Here is a 21,061-nt window from a genome sequence, read left to right on the forward strand (position 1 = left end):
TGTTCCCTCTGCTGTTTCCTGAAGTCCACAATCATCTCCTTAGTTTTGTTGACGTTGAGTGTGAGGTTATTTTCCTGACACCACACTCCGAGGGCCCTCACCTCCTCCCTGTAGGCCGTCTCATCGTTGTTGGTAATCAAGCCTACCACTGTTGTGTCGTCCGCAAACTTGATGATTGAGTTGGAGGCGTGCGTGGCCACGCAGTCGTGGGTGAACAGGGAGTACAGGAGAGGGCTCAGAACGCACCCTTGTGGGGCCCCAGTGTTGAGGATCAGCGGGGAGGAGATGTTGTTGCCTACCCTCACCACCTGGGGGCGGCCCGTCAGGAAGTCCAGTACCCAGTTGCACAGGGCGGGGTCGAGACCCAGGGTCTCGAGCTTGATGACGAGCTTGGAGGGTACTATGGTGTTGAATGCCGAGCTGTAGTCGATGAACAGCATTCTCACATAGGTATTCCTCTTGTCCAGATGGGTTAGGGCAGTGTGCAGTGTGGTTGAGATTGCATCGTCTGTGGACCTATTTGGGCGGTAAGCAAATTGGAGTGGGTCTAGGGTGTCAGGTAGGGTGGAGGTGATATGGTCCTTGACTAGTCTCTCAAAGCACTTCATGATGACGGATGTGAGTGCTACGGGGCGGTAGTCATTTAGCTCAGTTACCTTAGCTTTCTTGGGAACAGGAACAATGGTGGCCCTCTTGAAGCATGTGGGAACAGCAGACTGGTATAGGGATTGATTGAATATGTCCGTAAACACACCGGCCAGCTGGTCTGCGCATGCTCTGAGGGCGCGGCTGGGGATGCCGTCTGGGCCTGCAGCCTTGCGAGGGTTAACACGTTTAAATGTCTTACTCACCTCGGCTGCAGTGAAGGAGAGACCGCATGTTTTCGTTGCAGGCCGTGTCAGTGGCACTGTATTGTCCTCAAAGCGGGCAAAAAAGTTATTTAGTCTGCCTGGGAGCAAGACATCCTGGTCCGTGACTGGGCTGGATTTCTTCCTGTAGTCCGTGATTGACTGTAGACCCTGCCACATGCCTCTTGTGTCTGAGCCGTTGAATTGAGATTCTACTTTGTCTCTGTACTGGCGCTTAGCTTGTTTGATAGCCTTGCGGAGGGAATAGCTGCACTGTTTGTATTCGGTCATGTTACCAGACACCTTGCCCTGATTAAAAGCAGTGGTTCGCGCTTTCAGTTTCACACGAATGCTGCCATCAATCCACGGTTTCTGGTTAGGGAATGTTTTAATCGTTGCTATGGGAACAACATCTTCAACGCACGTTCTAATGAACTCGCACACCGAATCAGCGTATTCGTCAATGTTGTTGTCTGACGCAATACGAAACATCTCCCAGTCCACGTGATGGAAGCAGTCTTGGAGTGTGGAGTCAGCTTGGTCGGACCAGCGTTGGACAGACCTCAGCGTGGGAGCCTCTTGTTTTAGTTTCTGTCTGTAGGCAGGGATCAACAAAATGGAGTCGTGGTCAGCTTTTCCGAAAGGGGGGCGGGGCAGGGCCTTATATGCGTCGCGGAAGTTAGAGTAACAATGGTCCAAGGTCTTTCCTCCCCTGGTTGCGCAATCGATATGCTGATAAAATTTGGGGAGTCTTGTTTTCAGATTAGCCTTGTTAAAATCCCCAGCTACAATGAATGCAGCCTCCGGATAAATTGTTTCCAGTTTGCAGAGAGTTAAATAAAGTTCGTTCAGAGCCATCGATGTGTCTGCTTGGGGGGGATATATACGGCTGTGATTATAATTGAAGAGAATTCTCTTGGTAGATAATGCGGTCTACATTTGATTGTGAGGAATTCTAAATCAGGTGAACAGAAGGATTTGAGTTCCTGTATGTTTCTTTCATCACACCATGTCACGTTGGCCATGAGGCATACGGCCCCGCCCCTCTTCTTACCAGAAAGATGTTTGTTTCTGTCTGCGCGATGTGTGGAGAAACCCGTTGGCTGCACCGCTTCGGATAGCGTCTCTCCAGTGAGCCATGTTTCAGTGAAGCAAAGGACGTTACAGTCTCTGATGTCCCTCTGGAATGCTACCCTTGCTCGGATTTCATCAACCTTGTTGTCAAGAGACTGGACATTGGCAAGAAGAATGCTAGGGAGTGGTGCGCGCTGTGCCCGTCTCCGGAGTCTGACCAGAAGACCGCCTCGTTTCCCTCTCTTTCGGAGTCGTTTTTTTGGGTCGCTGCATAGGATCCACTCCGTTGTCCTGTTTGTAAGGCAGAACACAGGATCCGCGTCGCGAAAAACATATTCTTGGTCGTACTGATGGTGAGTTGATGCTGATCTTATATTCAGTAGTTCTTCTCGACTGTATGTAATGAAACCTAAGAGGACCTGGGGTACTAATGTAAGAAATAACACGTAAAAAAACAAAAAACTGCATAGTTTCCTAGGAACGCGAAGCGAGGCGGCCATCTCTGTCGGCGCCGGAAGTACAAACTAAGCACCTCATAGGGACTAGTGAGCTGCAGGCAGGAATTAGCAATGAATCCTAATAATGAGCCACCTATGCAGGAGTAGTGCCCTCTTGTGGACAGAGAGCGACTCACCCAACTTATTACTCTCAATCCTTGAACACCATTGAACGCGCTTCCAAACTAAGTTGTGCTTCCATGAGACCCTGGATGAAGCCCAGCCCCTTATGGACTCGAGGGGCTCCAGCAATGGTTGACATAGCACACCGTTTGGCCGTTAACAAACGTGGTGGCACTGTTTTTGTGGAGGGACTCACCGGTCGCTCATACCCCTTCTAAGGCCCCTTGCTCCCTTGCTCCGGGGGTTACCCAAGCCAAGTGCTCGGAGGCTGTTTCCTCATCAGAAGTACCCACAAGCCCCACTCCAACTCCAGAAATTGGAAATAGGAATGTGATTGGCATAATGCTGGGTGAAATCTGGTAAGCTTCATTCACCTGAAGTTATGCATGCTAGCTGACGTTAGCCATGATGAAGCTTCTAGTCTAGCCTCTTTGACCACAGCACAGGACGTTTTTTGAATAAACAAGAAAATTAAAGCTAGCTACATATACTAAACAAGACCACTACCCAAGCAAGTCCAACATTAGGAAGTCAGAATATATTGTAGTAGCTAGCACACTATGCAGTGTTTGTTTAGTTAGCCTGGTCTCGATAGTCTACATAGGACCGGATCACCGAAGTGGGACCCGGATGCTTTTGGGAAGAGAGGCAGGAGGTGCCTAACCAAGGCAGACAGGAGGCGGGGGGATACCCACAGAACCTGGTCACCCTCTCTCTTTGAGTAGCCTCCCGTAACCGGCGACAGAGGGCACAGGAGCCGGTGAGACAATCGACCCGACCAACGACCCAATACATCTCTGCATCCCACATCGGAAACACCAAGCCACCTAGAGCAGGGGTCATCAACTTCATTCAGCCGCGGGCTGATTTATTCGTGAGGGAATGGTCGGGGGGCGGAACATAATTACAAATAATTAGAAGACTGCAAATAGACCGCAAGAAGCCCAAATGGATATAATATTTGATTAAAACATAATCGTTTCAAACCTTGCATACATTTGTATATGATCACGTAGTATGCGTGGGAATACTTGAACAGATTCCCGAAATTAAAATCACATGGAGCTGATATCATTGTGTTTTTACAGTCTTATGTTCTACAATAATAATTCAGAAAATGTAAAATGTGACAGAAGTGTGACTCCATGACTTCTAGCTTAAGCTAGAAGGGGCAATCGTTCTCCTAAAAGAGAAAACAGAATCACTTAAATTATCCCGTAAATTCAATGTGTGGGTTATAGGACATGAAATTGTCATGGAAGCGGGCAATCCCACTTCTTTCATGAGCAATCTTTTCTATGAACTGTTCGGGAAGGAGAAGCTGGGTCCCATGCTGCTAATTAACATTGAGCACGGCACGGGTCCTCTCCAGAATGTCTCTTGTTGTATGATTTATACAATTCCACAGTTGAAGTCAAACAGTGAATTGTTTGCCATGCAGTGGAATCGGGGGCTCTGATCTATGCATAGAATAGGATCAGCATCCTGAGTGCCTACACTAAAACAGAGGGGGTGACCTACAACGAGGTAAGATCCCAGCTACACAAGCTAAATCTGAGATGGGGCTTCATCCACCCGGCAAAACTCATCTTGACCTTCCAGAACACAACACACACATTCTCCACTGCCAAGGAAGCTCAAGACTTCAAGAATCACATCAAACCCAACACACAAGGGGATGAGTCAGATGGAACCCGATCATGACTGGCTTAACAGGAGAATATTAACACAGTGACACTGCCAATTAATGAACAATGGACAATCTATTGATGTGCCACACGGACTGGGGCTGCTTCCCTCTGGGGCTTTTGGGGCATTTAATCCTTACATGGGCAAAATAAGGCTATATACACTATGTGGCCAGTTTATTGGGTACACCGAGTACTGGGTCGTACCCCCCTTTGTCTCCAGAACAGCCTGAATTCTTAGGGGTATGGATTCTTCAAGGTGTAGCATTCAATCATTGCTCAATTGCTATCAAGGGACCTAACCTGGTCCGGAAAAACATTTGCCACATCATTACACCACTGCCACCAGCCTGTACCGTTGACCCAAGGCAGGATGGGCCAGTGGATTCATGCTGCTTACGCCAAATCCTGACTCTGCCATCAGCATGACGCAACAGGAACCGGGATTCGTCGGATTAATTTGTCAGACTCCTCAATTGTCCGGTGTTGGTGATCGCGTGCACACTGTAGCTGATTCTTGTTTTTAGCTGATAGGAGTGGAACCCGGTGTGGCTGCAATAGCCCATCCGTGACAAGGACCTATGAATTATGCGTTCCAAGTGGCCGTTCTGCACACTACTGTTGTACTGTGCCGTTATTTGCCTGTTTGTGGCCCGCCTGTTAGGTTGCACAATTCTTGCCATTTTTTTCTCGACCTTCTCTTGTCAATAAACTGTTTCCGCCCACAGGATTGCTGCTGACTGTTGTGCGTGAAAAGCCCAGGAGGACATCAGTTTCTGAGATACTGGAACAGGCATGCCTTGCACTGACGATCATACCACGCTCAAAGTCGCTTAGGTCAAATGCTTTGCCTCAAACGTTCAATCGAACAGTGACTGAATGGCTGTCTGCCTGCTTTATATAGCAAGCCACAGCCATGTGACTCATTGTCTTTAGGAGCGAGCCATTTTTGTGAACGGGATGGTGTACCTAATAAACTGACCACCGAGTATAAGTTGGAAATTATTCCCCTGAATTTTTTTTTGCTACTGCTAATGAGTCCCTCAAATTTTTTTAAATAAATATATTATTGGTGTCCCATTCATTTCGGGCAGGCTATTGAATTTATCTCCCAGGGAGCACTTGGCCTACAGGCCATGATGAATTATTGTTTAGACTGCATTTCTTGCACCCATATCCTCTTTTTACATAGTATGTAGCACTTAAATGCTTAATAAAAATGGAGGGCAAATATATGTTTGTCATATAAACCATATTGCTAATAATAGATGACAATGGATTAAGAACTATTGCTCCTACAGCCACTGTATCCTATTTGACGGTTTAGGCTTGCATATCTGTTATTTACTTTTCTTCATTACCCACCGTAACTTATGAAGTTTGCTAACGATACTGTAAAGGTCTGAAAATTGTTACCTATTTTGTTTTACTTTGTAAAAAAATGTTATACCTAAAGACGAAAAAAGATGCTCCTAAGAGACTCCATGTGTAAGGCTGCCACTCTCTGTTATGCTACAGCCCTGTAATGATAGTGGGGGAGTGGAGGGGGCGGGGGAATGGTTTACAGGGAGGTTTTCTGGGTGGGGAAGAACCAATGGGTGAGTTTCCCTGTGGGTCCTGCTTTTTGTTACACATCCATTGGCTAATAACACTAATGATCACAATCATATCATCAATATAAGCTTCCAATGCTAGCAATTCTCTTTTGGAATTTGGAAGGCCTAAATTGTCCTATCAACTGTTCCAGCTGTCTTGATATCCTAGCAAGAAACCATATTGATATAACAAGAAACACACCTGCTTCATAAAGACGCACATAGAGTGCAGAACCATTTCTACAATATGGCTGCTTTTTCATCAGCCTCAAACAAACGGTGTAATCATAATGAAACTAAAAATCACCATCTTGGGTAAAGGCGAAGACCAAGAAGGCAGAATCACTTTTCTAAAATGTATCCATAATGGAAAGAGAATTGTTTTTATTAATGTGCACAGTCCAAATTCATATGATCCAAAGTTTTTTGATTCTCTGAACAGCATATTGTTGGAATTAGCTGAATTCCACTTGGTTGTTGGGACAGACATGAATGCCATTTTGGACATGGGGTACAAATATAATAAGACCAACTACAATCCATATGTAACCAAACACATAATCCAGAAGCAAACAAGTACACTTTCTACTTAAACAGGCGTAAAACATTTTCTAAAATAATATAAAATCTATCTACACTCCTATTTTCTAAAATCAGGAAAATAGAAACTAGACATACAGTGGGGCAAAAAAGTATTTAGTCAGCCACCAATTGTGCAAGTTCTCCCACTTAAAAAGATGAGGCCTGTAATTTTCATCATAGGTACACTTCAACTATGACAGACAAAATGAGAAAAAAAATCCAGAAAATCACATTGTAGGATTTTTAATGCATTTATTTGCAAATTATGGTGGAAAATAAGTATTTACAAACAAGCAAGATTTCTGGCTCTCACAGACCTGTAACTTCTTCTTTAAGAGGCTCCTCTGTCCTCCACTCGTTACCTGTATTAATGGCACCTGTTTGAACTTGTTATCAGTATAAAAGACACCTGTCCACACCTCAAACAGTCACACTCCAAACTCCACTATGGCCAAGACCAAAGAGCTGTCAAAGGACACTGTCAAAGGACACCAGAAACAAAATTGTAGACCTGCACCAGGCTGGGAAGACTGAATATGCAATAGGTACACAGCTTGGTTTGAAGGAATCAACTGTGGGAGCAATTATTAGGAAATGGAAGACATACAAGACCACTGATAATCTCCCTCGATCTGGGGCTCCACGCAAGATCTCACCACGTGGGGTCAAAATTATCACAAGGAACGGTGAGCAAAAATCCCAGAACCACACGGGGTGACCTAGTGAATGACCTGCAGAGAGCTGGGAATAAAGTAGCAAAGCCTACCATCAGTAACAGACTACGCCGCCAGGGACTCAAATCCTGCAGTGCCAGATGTGTCCCCCTGCTTAAGCCAGTACATGTCCAGGCCCGTCTGAAGTTTGCTAGAGAGCATTTGGATGATCCAGAAGAAGATTGAGAGAATGTCATATTGTCAGATGAAACCAAAATATAACTTTCTGGTAAAAACTCAACTCGTCGTGTTTGGAGGACAAAGAATGCTGAGTTGCATCCAAAGAACACCATACCTACTGTGAAGCATGGGGGTGGAAACATCATGCTTTGGGGCTGTTTTTCTGCAAAGGGACCAGGACGACTGATCCGTGTAAAGGAAAGAATGAATGGGGCCATGTATTGTGAGATTTTGAGTGAAAACCAGAAAATGTTTGACCTCTGTCATTGCCAACAAAGGGTATATAACAAAGTATTGAGAAACTTTTGTTTATTTACCAAATACTTATTTTTTTTCTCATTTTATCTGTCATAGTTGAAGTGTACCTATGATGAAAATTACAGGCCTCTCATCTTTTTAAGTGGGAGAACTTGCACAATTGGTGGCTAACTAAATACTTTTTTGCCCCACTGAATGAGCTTGTCCAATTATCACGCCTACTACTGCCAATTACAAATGTCAGAATCTCCTAAAAGAACCACATGATGGCGTTTCAACGTTTCATTACTACAAAGTCCTACATTCTGTCATCAATTTTAAATTGAACTCAATTAATTCATAATGATCCATATCATTTCAATCAATGACTCCTGGATTCTCTTGGATGCCACCAACTGTTTTATAAAAAATAATGCAACTGCATTTGCGTCTGGGTTGAATAAATCACAATTATGGAAGATATCAGAATTGGAAATATTAACAACAACAACAATTCAGACCAAGTAATTATTACTCTTTCCAAAGTCAAGACCGAATTTAATTTATTGATAAGACAGAGAGCCGAATTTGCCATCCATTGAGTTGGACTCAACTATGGTAATCGTCCCAGTTGTTTACTTCCCAACAAGCTAAGCAGTAATGACCAATTAGCTGATATAGCAACTATTGAATCTGAAACAGGGGAATTACTATCAGAACCCAAATTAATCAAATATTCTCCTGCTTTTTATAATTCTCTGATTGTAAATCCGCAGAGCATGTGAGTGGAGTTGAGCGATCGACAATCCCGCTCATCGCTCACCACTCTAGCGCTTGTGCACTGCTCCGACGCTTCGTGTCCTTAACAACCATTCCACTAAAAACAGCTTCTCGCTCACAAGAAGAAGAAAAAAATGCTGCTCCAAATTTGTTAAAATCACAATTTAACCAACACCCATGTGTTTTTGTGACTATCTGGACATACCATTTGGTTTCAATGTATTGATTTTGATTTGAAATTAAAAGTAGTTTTAATAAACAACATGAAAAGGTGACAGTAAGAAGTGCTCATCATTTCAAATAGGCAATCTAATAGGCTACCTATTAAACAGCATACAAATAGGTCAGGAGTCAGACATGTAGCCGAAGAAGGAATTAATTATTTAGGCTATTATTATTTATTTATGTAAAGGCTATATCTACAAATAAATACAATGTGAATAATTTGCAAGTGCGACACAGTAGGCTGGCATGAACATTAAGCGCTCAGCATTTAAACAACATTTTGTTGTATTCAATTATAATAGTCTATAAATTGCATATACAGTGCCTTCGGAAAGTATTCAGACCCCTTGACTTTTTCCACATTTTGTTAGATTACAGCCTTACATCAATCTGCATATAATACCCCATAATGACAAAGCAAAAACAGGATTTTTAGAAATGTTTGCTATTTAAATATAAAAAACGGAAATATAAAATGTACCTAAGTATTCAGACCCCTTACTCAGTACTTTGTTGAAGCACCCTTTGGCAGCGATTACAGCCTCACGTCTTCTTGGGTATGACGCTACAAGCTTGGCCCTCCTGTATTTGGGGAGTTTCTCCCATTCTTCTCTGTAGAGCCTCTCAAGCTATGTCAGGTTGGATGGGGAGCGTGCTGCACAGCTATTTTCAGGTCTCTCCAGAGATGTTCAATCGGGTTCAAGTCCAGGCTCTGGCTGGCCCACTCAAGGACATTCAGAGACTTGTCCCGAAGCCACTCCTGCGTTGTGTTGGCTATGTGCTTAGGGTCGTTGTCTTATTGGAAGGTGAACCTTCGCCCCAGTCTGAGGTCCTGAGTGCTCTGGAGCAGGTTTTTATCAAGGATCTCTCTGTACTTTGCTCCGTTCATTTTTGCCTCAATCCTGACTAGTCGCCCAGTCCCTGCTGCTAAAAAACATCCCCACCGCATGATTCTGCCACCACAATGCTTCACCGTAGGGATGGTGCCAGGTTTCCTCCAGAAGTGACACTTGGAGTTCAGGCCAAAGTGTTCATCAGACCAGAGAATCTTGAAATAATAGCCTTGAAATACTAGGCTAATAATAATTTAGCATAAATAATTCATTTTCATTCCTTCTTAGGCTACATGTCTGGCTCCTGAGTTATTTAGAGTGTTCTTGCTCACCTCCCTCACCAAGGCCCTTCTCCCCCGATTGCATCAGTCCAACAGAAAAAGAGAACCTGCCCCGCCGTCCCCTAGTCTCGCACACAAACCAATTTGAGCGAGGGCGGCCTGAGCATGCGCCGAGATATTCAAGACAACAAACGGATCGTTTAATTCATTGGGGCATGTCTCAAACCCAAACCCGGCTTGTTAGCTTTCGTTGTTTTGTTCGCTTTAGACATTTAACTTAGTAGCATGAATCGTTCCTGTTCACACCGAGGTGAAGAGCAGAATAATTGAAGGAATGAATCTGAGCCTCACGCATATCACTTGTGGAAGGCGGGGCTAGTACCGAAGTTGACTGACTGAAAAGGAACCAGCATAACAGGGACATATTGATAGAATACATTTTGTGCACTTTTCCCTCTGTAGTAGATATCTGCTAAAACAACACCTGCCATTATTGTGTATATGTGCACCGTGGCAGATTTAGCAATATTATTGATTTGGCCGCACACTTGGAGGATAGGCTTATTTGAGCTTATGGAGTCTGCAATAAAGATTTGCAGTGTAGTTTGTTATTGCCCTCATTATTTTCTGCCTGACAAGTGTTGGATGCAGATTATTACTTTGTCTCGCTGTACTTTCATGTGGTTGACTTTTATTCGCAACTGCTGTGTTACCACATAGTTTCTGTGTTGGAGGTGTTGCCTCTTCCACGAAATGGGGATGTACAATCTGAAGTCCAATGAAAAATTATCGTCTTTGTTTTTGTTTCCAAAACGTTTTAAAACGTGTGCCCTAATGAACGCAACCCTGGAAACGACCTGGAAAGAGAGACCTTTTTTTTTCTTCCAATCAGAGCTTGGAATGATTTGGCACTGTGTACTGTCAGTGACAGGGGCCCGCCTGACCTCAGAGCAAGGTCGCACAGCTCCAGAACTGGAGTGCCTCAGAAGCAGCAAAGTTCCCCTCATTTCAGACACATTTGTTTTACCCTCCTTTAGAATTTATGCTTACGAAAAAAGATTGCAGTCACAGTGAAGTATAACTGCAGTACACTGCGTCAAAAATACTTTTTTCTGCAATTGTTGCGTCCAAATTATTGCAATTATTCTGCAATTACTGCGTCCAAAATACCACAGTCGACTGCCATATTTGAAATCAAATTTCCACCCTTTCAATTTGCTTGTTGCCATGTGAACTCTCAGGCTTTTCGTTACGCTTTTTTACTATTCAGAAGACATATTGACCAAGTGAAGGGCTCGCAAACATTTGATGGTGTCCAGATCAATCCATAAGGCAAAACCAGTGGCTGTTTGACAGCAGCATAAGTATTCAGCCATATGTTAATTAAGTCCATTTGAAGGCTTATTTTAGTTGCTTGACAAAAAACTCTTGTTTAATTGCTTTATTTCTCTGATTTGTTCTTTACTCACGCTTACTCTATCACTTGAGACGATTGCACTGAGTTATGGCGGCATATGTGGCGATGATGTCCTGAACTGGTCGATCTTGCCAGATGTAGTGTTTTAAAGATGATGCCGGTTGTGGAATCCCAGGCGTACCCTGATGGCAAGCTCCTAATGTTGATGCCCTGTGACAGGGGAGAGTGGTGCCACACATGGGAGCATGCACATGTTTACACTGCAGTCTCGTGTGTAAGCAGCTAATTACTGTAGGAGGAGGAAGTCGTGGCCTGAAACCTGGCCTAGATACGAGATTCATCATCCTCTGTCCTTTCACCACCAACCAACCGGTGATACATAGACATGGTACATTTGTTGTGATGACCTTGGTCCTTTCTAAACAGCATTTATGTCTTCCATCAGTCTTCCACCACCTTGGTTTCTCATTGTTTGTATGCACACATTGCATTGTGACGGAGGCATGGAGAGGCGATAGTTGCAAGTTCTTTGGGTGACTCTGTACAGTGCATGTCAAGACTAGTAGGCAAATGCCCTCACTAATTTTACGAGGCTCTTGGGTTTGTAAATGGTTAACAGGCCCCAACATCTTAGAATAAACAAATCAACATAAATGGCTTGGAGCACAAACACATCAGGCCCTAATTCAGAGAGTTTTAAATCCTTGCAGTTCATCCCGTGCCAGGAGCTCATGTGTCCCAGCCATCACATGTTGCCCATCATACACACAAGCACGCACATACACACAGTCCAAGTCCAATTAGGCCTATCAGGAAAATGTTCAGGTTTGTTCTGTGGGAGAATACTTTACAGCTGATTGGAGGACTTTACATGTAGCCCTAGTCAAAGATTTAGAAGAATACAAACATAACTACAATTAGGAAATACAAGAACTACAAATACCACAAGTCTGTGAATTTTTCACAATCCTGGCTAGATGGAGGTACTGTATTTTAGGGTAATACTGGACAAAATCGATAATTGGTCATGACTACTTTCCCTTAAACCGTCTAACTGGGGCAACGACATTCATTTTTGGGGAAATGGCTAATTCCTGGAAAGCACAACAACATTATAGATGGTTTACCACCAATCCTGTGGAGCATTGAATTATGTGGCCTGCTGTGTCTCTGGCTGGGAGAATAGGCAATACAATCACCGTAGTGTTGGTACAGAATGCTTATGTTGAGAGATGAAAGCTACCTCTGAAAGCAGCCCAGGACACTGCCTTTGGTCGACAGTCTCAATGTTAATTGACTGTGTTGTGAGGACAATGCAGCCTGGTGAGTGACAAGGATTTATTCATATTTATTGCAGTCCCAGCTAATGCTTTTTAGGCAGCCATAATTCATTTGACTACATGTAATTATTTGTCAGTTGGCCTTCTCTGGAAATGGAAAGCATTTACAAAGAGAGAAACGTGTTGCTCTGAGCACAATAAATCATTTTCTGCGGGAGTTCAGTCCAAAATATTTAAACTCATAAAGTTAATTGGATTTTTCAGAATAGTGAAATGGATCACGTTGAATGTTTCTGCAAAGAAAGCTTTGTATTGTAGCGTTGGTAAGTTGACAGCCAGTCACATCCTGTAGTAGTCCTAGTGTCTGCAGGTGCCTGGCTTGGTCTGCTCTATGCCTGCTCTGTTCATCCACTACAGGCCTACAGTACTGAGTAGAGTACAAGCATCCAGAGACAGACCAGAGGACACTGGCTATCAGCCCTAATCCACAGCCTTGACGAAGTGACAAAATTGATCGTCCTAAGGAGAGAAATCACCCCTCCTGTAGGTTATTCATCATCTTGCTGAGTAGACTGTCTGCAGCCGCATACATACTTTTGTATATATAGTGTATGTGGACACCCCTTCAAATTAGTGGATTTGGCTATTTCAGCCACATCCGTTGCTGACAGGTGTATTAAATTGAGCACACAGCCATGCAATCTCCATAAACAAACATTGGTAGTAGAATGGCCTTACTGAAGAGCTCAGTGACTTTCAACGTGGCACTGTCAGAAGATGCCACCTTTCCAACAAGTCTGTTTTTTACATTTCTGCCCTGCTAGAGCTGCCCCGGTCAACTGTAAGTGCTGTTATTATGAAGTGGAAACGTTTAGGAGCAACAACGGCTCAACCGCAAGGTGGTAGGCCACACAAGCACACAGAACGGGACCTCTGAATTCTGGAGTAAAAATCGTTGTAACACTCACTACCAAGTTCCAAACTGCCTCTGGAAGCAAAGCCAGCACAATAACTGTTCGTTGGGAGCTTCGTGAAAATGGGTTTCCTTGGCCGGGCAGCCACACAAGCCTGATCGCAATGCCCAGCGTCAGCTGGAGTGTTGTAAAGGTCGGCACCATTTGACTCTGGAGCAGTGTAAATGCGTTCTCGTACAGACAAATCTGGGTTTGGTAGATGCCAGGAGAACGCTACCTGCTCAAATGCATAGTGCCAACTGTAAAGTTTGGTGGAGAAGGAATAACGGTCTGGGGCTGTTTTTCATGGTTCGGGCTAGGCCCCTTAGTTCCATTGAAGGGAAATATTAACGCTACAGCATACAATGACATTCTAGATGATTCTTTACTTCCAACTTTGTGGCAACAGTTTGGGGAAAGCCCTTTCCTGTTTTAGCATGACAATGCCCCCGTGCACAAAGCGAGGTTCATACAGAAATGGTTTATCGAGATCGGTGTGGAAGAACTTGACTGGCCTGCACAGAGCCTGACCTCAACTCCATCTCCACCTTTGGGATGAATTGGAACGCAGACTGCGAGCCAGGCCTAATCACCCAACATCAGTGCTGAGATGTGTGTCCTCCATGGCTCCAACACACATAGAACCAGCCACTGCACACTCACCTCAGTAGAGCAAACCAATTAATCTGTGGCATCATGTAGAGTAAGCATTGATGACTGAAATATTTTAGACCACATTCACCCACCTCCGCATCCCCTTGAGCAATTTATGCTCAATGTTAATCTGTTAAAAGAAGACTTTCATCTTGACTTCTCCGCCTTTCTAAAATCTATAGTTTCTGTGTTTGTTTTGGCAGGGAGAGGCTCCATCTGGTCAGATTGGTCTACAGGCAGGAAATCAGAGGACGCCTGTGTGATGGATCATGTCTTTAGTCAGGTGCTCTGTGTAGACTCACTCTCTCTCATCACTACCTTTAGAACACATGTCAATGCAAGTGCTTCAGGGGAACATTTGAACGCTTGACTGTATTAATTGTTGCTACTTGCGAACGAGAGTATTATGACGAGATGTTTTTGCTACTAGTTTTCCCAACAAAACACTCGTCTTGGATGGTCTTTTGTGCCAATAAAGCATTGGTGAAGCGAAGGCATCTCAATGTCAGTGCTAAAAGTCCCCCGGTCTAGGTGTTATGGATGCTGTTTATAATAAGCTAGAGCCTCCTGATTTTGTTTGTTTCTTGTTGCTTGCAGCCCGCTAGCTCTCTTTGTTGTCCTTAACATTTTTAGAAGACGCTTTGATATTTTTGTACTCAACTTTTGAAAATGTCATGAAGCAGTCTTGCAGTCACACAACACAGTAGTGTAAAAAAATGTCAACAGTATGAAACATACATGTCAGTGTAAAGCTGATGTTATTTATTATCAAACTTCAGATTAATTGATCAAGGCATATTTTATTAGATGTCGATGACAAACAGAATTTATGCCATACTCTAAGGACTCAAGCCTTCCTTTCAATGACGTTATGTTCTGTATCGCTCAGATATCCAACTCACTCATGATCTTCTTCCATACAATGGCCTGCGTAGGAAGAAAATCAACTGGAGCGAATTTGGGGCCGCAGTCAATTTTGTTTGCAATTAAAACATCCCATTCCCCACATCTCCATTTTGCGGAGGAGGGTAAGGAAGTGAAATGAAGTCTTCATCTGTTGATAAAGTTATCTGGACACCATTAATCTCTTATTGCTCAAACTCTGGTCAGGTGGAACTCTAATGCAATGTCTCGAACACAGTTGAGCATGTTTTACGAGGAACACTCAGATTCCTTTTTACACCTAATATCTGCGATGGTAATCGCTCATATGAAATAATTCATCACGGCTCCTGTCCTCCTAGGAATGAAGTGTTATCTCAAACAAGGAAGTGGATCCAATTGATATTTGCGACATGGTTTATTTTCTCGGCTGCCCATTTGGAGCAACTCTGAAGTGACACCTGGACCTTTTTGGCTGCATGATGAGGGGGGTTTTATCATCAGACGGAGCAACTCTTTTAAGCGGAGTTCACACAGGCCATCAGAGAAAATCTAGACTCATCTCAACTGTTTTGATTTTCTGTGCGAACAGGTTCCAGTGTTCTAAACTCTGAACACAACTGGCAAAATCTCAACCAGTCCATTTGAGATGAGTCTAGATTCTGTTTGAACTAGGCACGTTTAGAGAATGACACGTTTAGAGAACGTGTCATTAAAGAAAGTGCCTTCTGTCTTTAAAATGTTATCTTCAGCCCACAATACATTTAAGATGCTGTAGGCCTATTTGTAAAGGATGTTGTAAAGGGACTCTTTAGGTGAGTCCTAATCAACGAACAAACAGTGTAGGACATACTACTTTATTTTCAATGATTTTAATTGTGTATTTAAGCAAAAAGGAGTTGTGGTAAATGGCCAGTATACCACGGCTAAGGGCTGTTCTTATGCAGCCATTAGCTGTGGTATATTGGCCATATACCACAACCCCCGAGGTGCCTTATTCCTATTATAAACTGGTTATCAATATAATTAGAAGACTAAAAAGTATATATAGATATATACCATGGCTTTCAGCCAATGGACTCAAACCACCCAGTTTATAATAGTGAATAAATAGGACTCTGGTACATTTATTCTCCTTTGCAACTGTAGTATTTCAAATTAGGAGCTATCTGTGAATATGCCCCCCCCCCTTCTGTGCATATTTGTTTCCGTGAAGGTGACTCTGTGCTTGTGTTCCAGGGAGCCTTGCCGGCCGACCACCCTGCTGCCGGCTGACTGGTGCCTGGGCCGAGAGGACGAGGCCCCGGGGCTGGAGGCACTACCCCTCAGGCTGATGCAGCAGGACTGCACTTCCGTCAAGACCCTGCTGCTGCGCCTCCGGAGGACCCTGCAGGAGGTAGACTGCAGTAGTACCACCTGTCACACCTTACACCAGGGGTATTCAAATCAGAGCCTGGATGTCCAGGGTACTGCTGGTTTGCTGTTCTACCTGATAATTAGATGCACACACTTGGTTTCCCAGCCAGGTTTAAATCAGTCTTTGATTAGAGGGAAGAATGAAAATTAGCAGTGGAACTGGCTTTGAGGTCCAGATTTAAATTTACACTCTCCACAGTAAGCAAGCAAGCAAGGGAGGGGGGGGTGGAGGAATGGGGTAAACATGGCTCCTCCCCCTGCAAGTTAATTCATAACCACATAGTAGTCGATAGAAACTGTCATACCCATGGATTACAAAGGTCCTAGATAATGGCATTGGTAACTCAATCATCCATTTGATAGCAACACATGATGTAGCCTACACCAGAATGGTGGTTGCCCCAGCAGCACAACAGTCCCAATAGCAGCCAGTCTCTACCAGTATTCTGCTCTATCAGCTCTGAACATGGTATATTTCAACCTCAAAAACAAGTGCTGGAAGTAATTTCCATTTGTTCATTTAAATAGCTGTGTGCTTTTGGCGTTGTCACACAGTGAAGCCTGGAGCTTGTTAAAGCCTCAGCCTGACGCCGTGCACTCCGCAGCTTTCTAAATGCCTTTGTGTATTTAATGGGGGTTTTAATTCTGGGAATGGATAGTATCTGGAGTGGCTAGGGAAACGCAATCAAATTACATCCCACTATTATAAATGTGATTAGCTATTTGTGTAATGGCTAATTAACTGAGAAATCACACAGCAGACTCCATGGTGTTTGGTTAACATTTAATTCTTGGAATCCATTCTACAATAACCGTGGACCAGAACCAGTCCTACAGTACCAAGCGTGGCTGCTCTGGTAGAAAATCAATGCCTCTAACAGTAGCAGCATGATTCTATTCCTTGGTGACAAGACATTAGGCACTGCTGGCCAAGCTGGAATTCACAACATCCTATGTTGCTTTGAAGGTCATCTCCCCCCTAGTAGCACCTGCCTGCTGCTGTGTTTAACCTGAGATCCAAGCCAACACAAAAAGATCACAATGCGAGTCGAATGATGCATTGTCTGATTCTCTCTGTTATTTGTTCATCTTTTTGCGTTGTCTCAAAAAGACCCATCGGCCAGATAAAATAAGTCTACATGAACAATTAGAGGCTGTACAGGAGAAGGGCCAGAGAGGAGCACACAACAGAAGAACTTGAATATTAAAGAGGAAATAGTTTGCCCTCTCTGCTGACTCCGTACTCTCATTAACTTGCAAATGTGCTGCCTTCCATCACCGTATGTAAACCGCTCAGTAACAAGAATAAGAATGACTTGTTTATTTGCTTTGCGTTTTATTTGCTTGACCTCGTGATATTGAGACCTGGCGGTGGTTCTTCTCCGCTCCCCCTCTGTGGTGTTTCTTCCCCTCCACATCCAGAATAAATAAATATTGGATGAAACACAGCGGCGCGGGGCATCTCTGCTCAGCCAAAAGAGTCTTATTGCACCGCGTGCTTTTCAGAGGTTCCTAATACCTATGAAAGCCAAGTTTAAAGGGGGGGTAAAAAGCCTTTAGTTATTTGAAGCATTTACATTTCCTAATTTGAATATGATGATTAAATACTCTATCGAAGTGGGCTGAGGGCCATGTTATTAATATATCATCTCTGGTCACTGAGCTCTGGCACCTCAAATAAGGAGAAAAGCCATTACTATGAATGCTTTCAGGCAGTGCCATGCCGAAATTGAACCTTATTTAATTGTTCAGACATTTCCACGCAAGCCTGTAGAAAAATGTTGACCTTAAACCTGCATGTGGGATACACATTGATGAAAGTTGACACAATCGGGCCGGACTAGTCTGACTACATTGCACCTTTAAGTGTACATAGGACTGCTTCTCTGAAAGGGGGCATCCAAACGCATAAAATTATGAAGATTATTACCCAGATTGGACATTCTATGTATGGAGGTATACAATGTATATGTCTATGTATAGGTAAGTGTACAACTCAACCTGCGTGTGTCAGAATAGTCACTGTACAATCGTCTTGATGTCACTGTAAATGGCAAGAAGGCAGCAAAATGACAAGTTATTTTAAGAGCTCATGTTTCAACTACCCATTGCTGTATATTTAGTCACGTTCCTATCTCTGGTGACATATTTCATCCTCTCACCTCAAAATAATATGGTGACATTTCGAAATTGTGAATTTTTGTGTGACATACTAATGGTCTTATAATGATGTTTTTTTTTCTCTTCAGTTTCTATCTAAATCTCACCGCCTCTCTCCCTCCTCAGAGCACTGACACAAGTCCTGCAGGCAGCCTTCATTCTCTCCCCATCAGCCCCTGTAGTGAGAAGACGCTGCCCCTAAAGGTGACTGTTTTTACAGCTAACAACTCACTTTTGCAAGGCTCAACCACGACTGGTACCTATCTATGCCAAGCTGTATAATGTACCATTAGTGCTTTTTCGAGCCTCAACACATTTAGAAGTGTATTCTACCTCCTGCAGAGTTCTTTAAAAGGGGATTTGTTTGTGAGTTAGATCTTCTTTCATGCCTGCTTTCTCTCGGCATGCCCAGGAACATTTTCCAGTCCTTCTGCTTCTTAAAGTGCCACAGAAACTTGACGGGGCTGAGTCTTTCTCAGCCATAGCATCAGTGGAATTTGATCTCAATGAGATGATCTCATTAATCCCTTTGGGAAAGTCTTTGGGTGGCAGGGGAGGTTTATCAAATGGGCTTTTGTCAGGGTTTCTGAGGAAAGGGGATTTAGTTTGGTGGCGGGCGGCAGAGTTTTTGTTGCGCTTTTGGGGCGGAGAGCACAGGAGTGGAAAATAGGTCTGTGTGTGTGTGTGTGTCTATCTCTGTGTGTGTGTCCTCCTTACTGACCTACATGGAACTATGGCACCAGCAAGAGCAGCAACACTGCACAGGCAGAGCGCTGTGTGACGCTCTGGTCCATTCCTACCTTCTCTTCACATGGAGAGGGAGGGGGAGGGAGCTGAGAATAGGAGCCCATGCATCTGACGTTGTGTTGGATGACAGGGGAGACGGATGGGTCTCGTCCTGACGTTCCAGAAAAATCTGAGTTTAAAAATAAAGCCCCGCAACCCACCTGAGACGAAACCGTGTCACTCCTTGTCCTACTTTGAGCAAAAACTTCCTTTAGGGAACATTTGTTATCCCTGCCTTTTTATAATTAGCGCCCTCGGAAAGCGGCTCCCGTGGAGAGCACAGCTTTTTTTCACTGCTCCTCCTCGGGTGGAGGCGATCTCATTGAAATGCCAAGCTCATCAATTGCCTGATGTGTTTCCGCATAACCTTTTCCCCAAACACTACACTTTTATGTTGTCTCTGTACAAACAGGTGGCAGGACAGGCAGCCCTTTCTGACAGTCTGTCCAGAGGCCAGATGAGCCTGCAGATAAACCTGAACTTTTAGAAAACTTTGGCAGCCTGCCTGTCTCCTTGAGATGCTCCTAAGGTGTGTTTGTGTGTGTATGCCAACTGCTGTTTCTTGTCATGGCCCGGCCACATGTGCTGTAAACATTCAACCCTCCATGAGAAAAAGGATAGGGTCACTAAACAGACCATGGTTAGGTCAATTCTTGTTTAATTCAGTCAATTCAGGAAGTACATTGAAATGACAATTTTCCTCAATGGATCGCTGATGAAAATATTTCTAATTGGAATTGAGCCCAACCCTGATACAGACATTGAGCCCAACTCTGTTAACCTTGGGTGGTCAGGATAATTGTGAGGATGGAGAGATGCTGCATACTTATTGTTCTGTTTATTCATAGGGGTGACGGAGGGTAGGGTGCTGCTGTGCTCCCCTGCGAGTCTGTGGGACTGGGACCCACTCTCCCTCTCTCACCCACCCCCCAGAGGTCCTAGCTATGGTAATGTGGAGATAAAGTGCCTCTCATTGAACTTCTCTAATGGATACAGAATTAAGGATTCCCCTCAGGCGAAGGTTTAGAGGATGTTTCATTTCCTTGTTTACTCTGTGACCTCCCCGGGACGTGACCCCACCGAAGGGGGACAAAAACACAGGCTTTCATGGCATTATCTGGCTAATAATATTGACATTTAGTTTGAATATTTCATAGCAAGGTCTATTTCAGAAAGAAACTAACTGTTAAGGAGGATATCACAGTAACAGTGGGCCAGAAGACAGTGACTGACAGAGACGTTTGAGGTTGTGTGAGAAACCCAAAGAAAAGAAATAACAGGCATAAAGTAGCAGAAGGCACTAAGCCAATTCAAGTTTGCAACATGGGGTTACTTAGAACACATGGTATGATAGTTCGGTGACATACTAATGGTCTTATAATGTTGTTGCCCATCCACTGCCTTGAGCTTACCTTTCTTTTGAAGGGATCTGCCAGGGCTCTCATTATAGCAGAACATCAGTAAGGGCAACTCATCCAAAGTGCACATTGTGCAATCGGTACAGATTTCAGAAACAACATGGCCGTCTGAGAAAGTGCAGCAAGGGTCGAGGACCTTTCCACAAAGTATCTGCCGGGGGTTCTGGGCAAGAGATTGAATGGCTTCAACTTGCCTTATGTAACTCACAGCCATATTGTTCTAGTTTGTCTGCAGCCATTATCTTGGCTCCGTGTTGGTGGACTTTTGTTTCACTCTCACTCGCTCTTGCTCGCTCTCTCTCGACCAGTACGTTTTGAAGTGGGCCATCTTGGTTGTGTGAGTGGGTGTATGGTTCCTCATTGCTGCCATGGTCTCTCCTGCCTAGGGCCTGCTCCATCCTCTCCTGTCTTTTGGAAGTGCCTCCCTCCCCTATCTATA

General features: G+C 44.0%; 1 protein-coding gene across 3 annotated transcripts in view; it reads left to right on the top strand.

Moving 5' to 3' along the window:
- Positions 1-21,061, top strand: part of ccser1 (coiled-coil serine-rich protein 1) — a 109,989-nt gene that overhangs the window by 20,929 nt on the left and 67,999 nt on the right. For all 3 annotated transcript variants that reach the window (XM_021620867.2, XM_036935464.1, XM_021620868.2), the window contains exons 6-7: positions 16,082-16,238; positions 18,545-18,622. In XM_021620867.2, the coding sequence (XP_021476542.1) occupies positions 16,082-16,238; positions 18,545-18,622 (235 nt within the window). The remainder of the gene's footprint in view (positions 1-16,081; positions 16,239-18,544; positions 18,623-21,061) is intronic.

This window comes from Oncorhynchus mykiss, chromosome 11 (genome assembly GCF_013265735.2).
Source record: "Oncorhynchus mykiss isolate Arlee chromosome 11, USDA_OmykA_1.1, whole genome shotgun sequence".
Lineage (NCBI taxonomy): Eukaryota > Metazoa > Chordata > Actinopteri > Salmoniformes > Salmonidae > Oncorhynchus > Oncorhynchus mykiss.